This window comes from Macrobrachium nipponense, chromosome 30 (genome assembly GCF_015104395.2).
Source record: "Macrobrachium nipponense isolate FS-2020 chromosome 30, ASM1510439v2, whole genome shotgun sequence".
NCBI lineage: Eukaryota > Metazoa > Arthropoda > Malacostraca > Decapoda > Palaemonidae > Macrobrachium > Macrobrachium nipponense.
Genome location: NC_087218.1, coordinates 10,192,142 through 10,202,959, shown reverse-complemented (window position 1 = coordinate 10,202,959; position 10,818 = coordinate 10,192,142). Strand labels below are relative to the sequence as shown.

The 10,818-nt window shown below is 38.6% G+C and overlaps 1 protein-coding gene across 1 annotated transcript in view; it reads left to right on the top strand.

Annotated features, from left to right (window-relative positions):
- Positions 1 to 9,634, top strand: part of LOC135201970 (CRISP/Allergen/PR-1-like) — a 54,500-nt gene extending 44,866 nt beyond the window's left edge. The window contains exons 2-5 of the mRNA XM_064231247.1: positions 6,026 to 6,310; positions 7,244 to 7,331; positions 7,739 to 7,874; positions 9,406 to 9,634. Coding sequence (XP_064087317.1) covers positions 6,032 to 6,310; positions 7,244 to 7,331; positions 7,739 to 7,874; positions 9,406 to 9,634 — 732 coding nt within the window. The 5' untranslated portion in view covers positions 6,026 to 6,031. The remainder of the gene's footprint in view (positions 1 to 6,025; positions 6,311 to 7,243; positions 7,332 to 7,738; positions 7,875 to 9,405) is intronic.
- Positions 9,635 to 10,818: the final 1,184 nt, after the last annotated feature.

The window sequence follows — 10,818 nt, the reverse complement described above, 5'->3', positions numbered from 1 at the left end:
AACATTGGTTGGTGGTCTGTCTAATCGTCATGAAAGTGTTTCGAAAACCGAAAAGGTCTGGTTGGGTCTCTTCGGTCTGGCGGAAGACCGAAGGTCACTCTTCAATTCTCCCAACCGCCCCTTCCGGGCTCCCCCTTATGAAACCCTAACCATTCCTACCCCTACCAAATCCCCCTTATGAAACCCTTTAACCCTCCTCCCCTACCAAAAAAAATCCTCACCTTTGCGGTCAGACTAATTGCTGTTACAAGTTGAAAGGCTGTTAACGTATGGGACTTTTTTCTGTAGTATTTGGTAAAACAGTGTTTTTTTCTGTATTTTTTCCCGACCCACTTAACAAATTTAGTTTGTGTAATGGTGTTTTCTGCTGCCTTTTTCATCTTTCCGCCCACATATGGCCATTCTCTCATATGGAAGGTTACTTTGCGAGTAATAAAAAATAATAATATAATAATAATAATAATAATAGAATAATAATAATGATAATAATAATAATAATAATAAAAAATTGAAAAATAAATAATAATAATATTCTTATTACTGATTATTATTATTATTATTATTATTATTATTATTATTATTATTATTATTATTAATTATATTGACATATCCAAGTTAGTTTCTTTCTGTACGGTAAAATGATGTCTTTCAAGATATTTAATGTTTTTTTTCAGTACCTTTACACGTTTACTTTCTCGGTTAGCAATAAAAACCGGATGTGAATAGACAACCTTCATATACAGGTAAACCGTTGCGTGTATACACACACACACACACACACACACACACACACACACACACACACACACACACACATATATATATATATATATAATATATATATATATATATATATATAGAGAGAGAGAGAGAGAGAGAGAGAGAGAGAGAGATATATCCCTTCTAATTTCTTTTGCAGAGTTCTTATGGTTTAAGCTTAAAGGCCGAGATTATTATGTCTTACCAAGGTCATGACCGACTAAGAGAACGTACTTTTTTCGTCAAATTATTTCCCCTGAAGGAGGCAATTGGTTGTTTTTTTAAGATCGGTTTAAACGAATGCAAACTAAACTAGTTACGACTGGTAACGTCTTCAGTATTGTATTTTGTTAAAATTTGTTAATTACTGACCTTGGAATTCCGTAACGTTTAAGGTTAATTTAGTGTAAAAAAAAAAAGAACCCTTTAGGTTAGGCTAAAAATTTTAGAACATTGAGAAAAAGCACGAAGGGTAATTATGTTAACGTTAAATGGCCTAAAATGTTGAAAATACGAAAACGACATTCGCATTGCAACATTGCAACTGTAGGTATTATGTTAAAAATTATTAGCAGGCTTAAAAATATTCAGAATAATCATTTTCGTAAATGTTTAGACTCGGAGTTTTGCTGGAAGCTAAGCTGAAGAAACTATTTCTTGAAGCCTTTTGTAAATTCCGACTAATTTTTGAAGAAGACCGTTGTTACTTAAAACTCAAGGAGAATTGTCGCAAATTCTATTCCGAATCCTTCGTGAAAGACAACTCTTTCGGTACAAAATTGAACAAAGTATTTCTTCAGAATGTTTCGAGGAGAAAGGTTTTGATACAAGATATTCGTTTACCTTAACCACACACACACACACACACACACACAGAGGAGAGAGAGAGATGAGAGAGACGATGAGAGAGAGACCGAGAGAGAGAGAGAGAGACGGGGGGGGGGGGGGGGGTGGGGTGTCCTATTTCTTTTAAGGCTATGACCTCTGTTAGAAAAGACACCTTCAGGAGCTTTCTTGGGTCCATGAGCGCCTTCTGTCAAAAGGGTACATTTTTCCCTATTCCCCAGAACTCTCCATGACTCAATGGGCTCCAATGAAGCACGAGAACCCAACAGAATAGGAGATTTTCTTTTGTACAATCAAATCACGTGAATGCACTTCATCGTAGGTTAAAGTTTATTTCTATTAAGAGATCAACAAAGGAAGACAACATTCCCCAACACGTTTCTGATAATTGGACTCCTCTCGTATCAGGTTACCGAATAGACCTGAAAGAGAATATCTCGGCGTTCATTATAGTCTAATGAACGTCCAATTTGTTCCATCCATTAGACCAAGATAAGGACGAATGGTGCATCACCAACTGTCTGTGAATCGCGCAGAGATCGCGGCAGACAAAGCCCTATGAATTGCCAGTTCTGTAAGAGTGTTCAATGAACTTAACCCTTTCAGAAAGGTCCAATCCGTCTCTCAAAGAAATGGGTCATGTTGAATAGAATATAGAATTTAGGCTGAAGGCCAAGCGTGGAGACCTATGCGGTCATTCAGGGCTGAAAGGAGATTTGAGAATAGAAGGTTGCAAAGGTGTAACAGGAGGAAAAGCTCAAAGCAGCTGCACCATGAGACATTGTTAGGAGAGGGGGAAAGTAAGATGGAAGAATATGAATGGAGGTACAGCAAGAGGAATGAAAGGGGTTGCTGTAAAGAACCTTAGATGATGCCTACAGTCCACAGTGCAAGGTGCACTGACGGCACTTAGTAAAGTAGAGGGTTGATCGATAATACAGAAAAACAGTAAATCGCACATTCTGGAACTGAAGGATGCGATCGATCAAACTTTTAACCCTTGTGTTTGCGACGCCCACACGGAATCAATCGGGTGGACCATGATGACCGTTGTGAAGAATGACGACAAGAGGACCGGGTCATTCGTTCCAGGCCGGGTCATTGTTCCTCATCGCCTTTCCAGTTCACGGGTGACCCCTAAGAAGCTGGTTTTCCAGGAGGACGAGGCCGCCTCGCTTTTAATAGACCGAGGACATTGCACAATGCAGTTGCCATGTTAATTCACTTGCAGGAGCATCTGGGAAAGCATCTACTAGAACCCGTTTCGCAAGATGCCCCGTGGCATCCGGGAAGGGCATCAACGGGACGTAACTTAGACTCGAGTTAAATCCAGTTTCGCTGACTGCGACTTTTATGACGGTCGTAAGTAGGGTGACGCTGCTCGATGTTAATTTGAATAGTCGCTGGCTTGCTTGGCAACATTTTCGCTCTTTGTCTCTATGCCCCGTTTAAACGAATATGTCCTCCCACTATGATCTCAAAATTACCAACAGGAATGCAGCGACCTGCTAACAGGTTTGTCTCGCGTATTTAAACGAAAACAATGGAAACCCTGCTACCTGCATGAACTTTCAGAATTTTAACATATATATATCTATATATATATATATATATATATATATATATATATATATAATATATATATATAGATACAATACATATATAAAAAACTATATATTTTTCTGAGGTATATAACATTTTGATTCATAAGTGTGTAAATTTAGATGTACAAGGAAGAGAGAGAGAGAGAGAGAGAGAGAGAGAGAGAGAGAGAGAGAGAGAGAGAGCCACTAAGAGTCAGTTTAATTTTCCATCCTTCATGTCAAGATTGACAAAAAAAAATAATAAAATAAAATAATCAGCACAGAACATCTCTGAATATCCAGGGTTTTCAGTCCATTGTCATACCATGGTTCATCGCATGCAAAAGAGTATATAATTCTCCAGGATAGATTCTCATAAAAAAAAGTAGTTTTTGACATATGATTCATCGACTTAAAAAGATATAAGACTGAATTGCTATAGACGACTTGTTTTTCTTAAATTACCCAAGCATACACATAAACACGTGTGTAATGTGTGTATATGTGTGTGTATATATATATATATATATTATATATATATATATATATATATATATATATATTTATATATATATACATATATAAAACCGGTAATTGGCAGTACCCAAAAACTTGAAGAATATCCAAATCGGGAGAGGAGAAGACATATCCCGGAAATCTTTAAGATGTTTTATTAAAATCACATGGCGCTACGTTTCAAGACTAGCGTCTCAAACTAAAAAGTAACCAGCATGAAATGAATGCTATTGTTAATTGATAAGAACAAAGTTATAAAAGTAAAAAAAAAATATATATTAGGTTAAAAGAAAGGAAACAAACATTCAAAAAGGGAGATGGGAATAGATTGACTATATGGAAGCAGAACGAAACCAGCAGGCCTCATAAGAGATACGGAGGTGCCGAAGAAGACTGGGCATTGAGTGGGGCACTGACTATAAAATTGTCAACATTTGGTGGTTCGGCGCCCTGCCCAGAATTCTAAAATCAGTGTACTGGATATTACGTTTCCTTTTCTTTGCATGTCTCATATTAGAGAAGTCAGGACTAGATATATTTAACTTGACACCAGTTCGATAACCGACAACCCTATGACAATCGATTGCCACCTTTAGCAACCTCAGTGTCGATCGCACGTAAGTCCCCTAACTGTATCTTAGGGCAATCGAATTTATATTCGACGCCTGAGGTCATCAAGGGACTTAGGCTGTCTTTAAATCTGAAAAAAGACCTTCTCATTTTAACTGAATTAATGGGAATAATATTTGATTTAATGGCAGGGGCATAATTAGAAATAAGACCTCGTAATTTTTTTTGTACACGATGCTCAGCATGAATCAAAGGAAGGATATTAAAATTTTAGACATTATGTATATATATATATATATATATATATATATATATATATTATATATACACGCACACACACACACACACATATATATAGATATATATATATATATATATATATAGATTATATATATATATATATATATACGTATATATATGGGAATACAATCCACAATGGTATAAAATCCTCCTGTAGTTTTAGAGAATATATATTTCTTGTTTTATTTTAGTGAACAAGACCACAGCTGATGGTCGACAGCTATAATTTGCTGTACAAGATTCTATCCTCAGTAACTTAAGAGGTACGACATAGTACCTAGTTTCTGCATATATATATATTAATATAATACTAATATTATAGATTTAATAATATATATATATATATAATACATATATATATATATATATATATATCTCTATATATATATATATATATATATATATTATAATATAATTATATATATATGGTATGTATATATATATATACATATATACACGGACGGGAAGTGTTAATGAATATGATTATCTTCGTTTGTATAAAGATTTACTGCTAAGTCATTTGAGCCGACTGGCTACAGACCAAGAAGCCCAACCGCAGAACAGGATACTCGGGGGCAATCCTTAATGTCCTACACTACTGCTTGGATAGATCCTGTTCGGTACTAGTACTACTTCAGAAGCAGGGGGAAATCCAAATGTCACTCTTACGTCATAAATTGCAGTTATTCCTTTTTAGAATTTGCCGATATTTTGTAATACTACTTCAGAAGCAGGGGGAAATCCAAATGTCACTCTTACGTCATAAATTGCAGTTACTTCTTTTTAGAATTTGCTGATATCCTGTTACTTTTTATGCAAATGTGCAGGATCGGGTGAAAGAAGAAGGGAATGTAGATTAAAGTTGGCATCCACAGATTTTGTTGGAAATTTGAAGGTCGGGAATTTCTCATGTACATTTTCAGTGTAAGTCACCGTTTAAATTTTATTTGTATTTCCTAGATTTAACATTACCCAACGAATAAAATGGATAGTAGAGCAAGCTAAAATTTCTAAAGGCCAGCGTCTTATTTAATCACAGCTTACATAAATTCACAAACGGAGAAACCATAAACTAAGATACTGACTTTTTCTAGTGACAAATATAATAGATAGTAGAGCAAGCTCAAATTTCTAAAGGCCAGCGTCTTATTTATTGACTGCTTACATAAATTCACAAATAAAAAAAGCAAACTAAGATACTGACTTCTTCTGGAGACTGTAAAGTGAATTACCATAGAGCAGATATTCCAATAATAGAGCAAGCTAAAAACTCTAAGGGCCAGCGTCTTATTTATTCACAGCTTACATAAATTCACAAACGAAGAAACCATAAACTAAGATACTGACTTCTTCTGGTGACTGTCAAGTGAATTGACATGGAGCAGATATTCCAATTTTACCTCTGAAAATTCCTGCCATTTCTAAAATGTTTATCCATTTTGATTTTCCAGTTGAAGATGGCTCAACGGTTGTGCTTGTTGCTACTGACATTCTGGTCGAGCGTCGCGTGGGGTCAGTCCTCACCCTACTGCAGCTTCACGGGCCAGCATACCCTGTGTCTTCACGTGGGTATCGGCGAGACCTGCGGCAACCAAGTGCAAGCCCGCGGGGTGGGGGCACAGGATGCCGCACTCATTTTAGCACAGCACAACCAACTGAGGTCCCGGGTGGCCATGGGCCAAGAAGGCAGAGGAACTCCCGGACCTCAGCCTCAGGCCTCAAACATGAGGCTCTTGGTAAGTTCATCATCATCATCATCATCATCATCAGCCGTTGCTATAGTAGAGTCACATCAACCGTGCATTTGACGTCTAGTCCCAGTCCCTTACGACGCTCCTGATTGGCTGTTGATAAGCCAATCACAGGGCTGGAAACTCTCAGTCTCTCAAGAGAGTTCACATGGGTAATCTATGTTCCACTTCTCCCGAGGGATACGTCTTTCAGGAGAGGTGGAACATACATCCTACCTATTTGATCTATTGAGAGAGACAGAGTTTCCGGGCCTGTGATTGGCTTATCAACAGCCAATCAGGAACGTCGTAAGAGACTGGCCTAGATGTCAAATGCAAGGTTGGTGTGAATCTACTATAGTCCACTGCAGGACAAAGGCCTCAGACTTGTCCTTCCACTCCCTTCTGTTTATGGTCTTTCTATGTCAGTGTACCCGCAAATTTTCTTAGCTCGTCAATCCATCGTCTCCTCTTCCTTCCCCTGCTTCGTTTTGGCAATCTCTAGGGACCCATTCTGTTATTCTTTTTGTCCATCTATTATCTGACATTCTCATTAAATGTCCATTTCTTTATTTTCTTACTTGTTATCAGAATATCCTCAAGTTTGCTGTCGTATCCATGTTGCTCTTATGCTTCTTTATATCAGCTGCTCGAAGGAGCAAGACCCAGTGCTGGTGCAAGGCCAGCTTAATCTAAATTAATTATTTCTTTTCTTAAAATTCGTTTTAAAGGGAACGTGGATGCATGTTATGAAAGAAATATTGAAATTAAGGCATGTAAGTTGAGGGCATCCTCACCGTTACCTGCCGATAGCATAAGATAGGCGAGTAATGATAACTTCTCTAGACTATGGTCCACAGTAGTCAGACGGCCTTAGGCAGACCAAACTATCCCAATCGTTTGTACAATATCATGTCAATAAAACCCTCTTGATTTCAGGAATGGGATGACGAATTAGCTCTTGTAGCACAAAGTCATGCTGACCAGTGCATCTTTGAGCATGAATGTTCAGATTGTCGACGTGTTTGTAAGTAAACCAGTATTTTTGCCAATTTCTTCTTTTTATTATTGTCGACCAATGCCTTTTTGATTTACTCTTCTTTTGTCTGTGAGTTGACGAATATATGTTTTTATCTTTGGTTTTAGTTGACCAGTATCATTTTTCATTCTCCTCTTGTTGTACTAGTTCATGTAAATCGAATACTAATACTTTGTCCAGACGACAGTGAAATTTGGAAAGAAAAATAAAAAAAACTAATTCAAGCAACCAACATTTAACGTCAGTAAGCACGACAAGTTCGTCATTCTGTCGGTCTCCCCTTCAGTGAAGTTAAGCAATATCATGTCTGTTTGATTCTTGTTGAATGGCTGGTCACCAACGCATGCTGGGAGCATTTGCCAAAATTACACAGCTTTTATTCTCTCCTATTCCAGCTCGCTTTGGCGTCGGACAAAACCTGTTCATAAGTTTCCAGAGCAACTTCGATACTCGTATCCAGTGGGGTCGCGCCATTAAAGCTTGGTATGACGAGGTGGCGGAATTCGACCCCAATGTTATCCAACCTTTCCAGTGAGTAGATCGGGCGCCAAATTTTCAGTTTGTTCGGTGCACCTTCATTCTAATCTTTAGCATATACGTTATTTAAGCCACAGTTAAACTAAAGCACTTTATGTTAAGGTTCAGTTGTTGGGTGCAAGATAACCCTGAGGTTGGTAGCTACGTCCAGAAATCAATGCCTAGATACTCGCAGCAGATTATAAGGATCGGTCGTTAACGGCAATGGGTCACAAGTACGCCCAAGAAGCCCACAGAATGGTCATGGTTCTTGTAGGCGCGAGAGATGTGAATAATAGCCAATAGCCCCTTAATGATCTTCAGACAATTTTGTAGCACTTTTTGGACTCTGAACTCTTGAACTGGAGAAATAACTATTTATCCTTACGAATAAACTGGGTCATGCTAATATGTTCAAGCTATTAACAACCGTAAATCTGACCTTGCTTTCATCTCAAAAAGATCATCCCCATTTTATGTCACAATACATTAATTGTGCTTCACTGTCATTGCAGAGTATGTTTCGGCACAAATTGCGTTTCATTACTATTTTGAAATAATTTTCAGTCATAACTTGTGTTCTGGTACCGAAACCACCCTTCGTCATGATTTGATTACTATTTTGAAGTAATTTTCAGTCACAACTTGTGTTCTGGTACCGAAACCACCCTTCGCCATGATTTGCATCCCACTGTAGTTTTAGTACCAAGGTCAGCCTTCGCTTGTGTACCCGTAACAGTCGCAGGGTCATTTTAAGTAATAAATTTCATCCTTCTAGCATTCTGGAGCGAATGCCACTTGTATTTTGAGTTCCACGTTCATTTTAGAGCCATTTCAGAACGATGGCTTTTATCCATGGTTCGGTGTGTATATTGATGGAAACTTCTCCATCTCATAAAATGATGGAAAACTTCTCCATCTTGAACTGATGGGAAACTACTCCATTTCAAACTGAAGGGAGACTTCCCTATCTCATAAAGGGAAGGGAAACTCCTCCATCTCATAAACTGATAGGAGACTTCCCCATCTCATAAACTGAAGGGAAACTCCTCCATCTCATAAACTGAAGGGAAACTCCTCCATCTCATTAACTGATGGGAGACTTCTCCATCTCATAAACTTGAAGGGAAACTTCTCCATCTCAGAAACTGATGGGAAATTTCTCCTTCGCAAACTAAGGGAGAACTTCTCCTCTCTTAAACTGATGGGGAAACCTACTCCCTCCATTCAAACTGAGGGAACTTCCCTATCTCATAAACTGAAGGGAAACTCCTCCATCTCATAAACTGATGGGAGACTTCTCCATCTCATAAACTTGAAGGGAAACTTCTCCATCTCAGAAACTGATGGGAAATTTCTCCTTCTCAAACTGAAGGGAGACTTCTCCATCTCATAAACTGATGGGAAACTTCTCCATCTCATGAACTGATGGACAACTTCTCCATCTCAAACTGATGGGAAACTCCTCCATCTCAGAAACTGAAGGGAAACTTCTCCATCTCATAAACTGAAGGGAAACTTCTCACTTGCCCATCTCATTCTTCAGGTTCTCGGCTCCAGTGGGCCACTACACTCAGATGATGTGGTGGAACACTTTCAAGGTCGGCTGCGGCTACACAATGTTCAAGGACGGAAGCTGGTGGAAGAAGCTTTACACCTGCAATTACGGACCAGGTGGCAACATCATCTTCAGCGAAATGTACCGCAGAGGATCTCCCTGCTCTTCCTGCCCAGCTGGTACCACCTGCTCTCTTCGAAACCCTGGGCCGGTGTGAAGTTAGTAATTCTTTCCCTCCCTCTATCGTAATAGCAAGTACCCTTCCCTACACCCTGCCTTTCTCTCTTGTAGTAAGTATCTTTCCTTTCCCTTTCCTCTCGTAGAAGTATCTTTCCTCCCTTTCCCCTCTTTCTGGTAGAAGATTTTTCCTCCTTTCTCCCTCTTAGTAAGTATTTCTTTTCCCTCCTTTCCTCTTGTAAGTAAGTCTCTTTTTCCCGCCTTTCTCTCTGTAGTAAGTATCTTTCCCTCCCTTTCTCTCTGTAGTAAGTATCTTTCTCTCCCTTTCTATCTGTAGCAAGTATCTTTCCCTGCCTTTCTCTCTGTAGCAAGTATCTTTACCTCCCTTTCTATCTGTAGCAAGTATCTTTCTCTGCCTTTCTCTCTGTAGTAAGTATCTTTCCCTCTCTGTCTCCCCCTTTCTCTCTATAGTAAGTATCTTTCTCTCTCTCTCTCTCCTCCCCTTTCTCTCTGTAGGAAGTATCTTTCCCTCTCTGTCTCCCCCTTTCTCTCTATAGTAAGTATCTTTCTCTCTCTCTCTCTCCTCCCCTTTCTCTCTGAAGGAAGTATCTTTCCCTCTCTTGTCTCTCCCTAGTAAGTATCTTTCCCTCTCTGTCTCCCCCTTTCTCAGTAGTAAGTATCTTTCTCTCTCTCTCTCTGTAGGATGTATCTTTCCCTCTCTGTCTCTCCCTAGTACGTATCTTTCCCTCTCCGTCTCCCCCTTTCTCTCTCTGTGAAAGTGCCATCTGCGCACGTTCATTTATACCCACTGAACCTCTGACCTCCGCACTAACTCACGATCTCTCTCTTTCTCTCCGTTTCTAAATTAATTGATTTTTCCCAACAGTCGATGTTATTGTTTCAGATTTGGTAAGTATATTGGATCAGGTTTTATTTTGAGTGAAAATTTTCAAAAAATTGTAAAACCGAAATTTAATATTAAGCGGAAAAAAAACAACCTTTTTGACATGATATAGATGATTTTCCCCGATATTCTCACACTGAATTATATAAAGACAACGCGAATGAGAAACACGCACGTAACATGAATATTTTCGAATAACAAGTAACTTAACTTAGCATGTGTAAGCATCCACAAAACAGTTGAAAAGTATTATTGAACTTTCAGGGCGACTACATTCTTCCCCGTTCAAGAATATACAAGTGTATGTTCAGAAAGGGGGC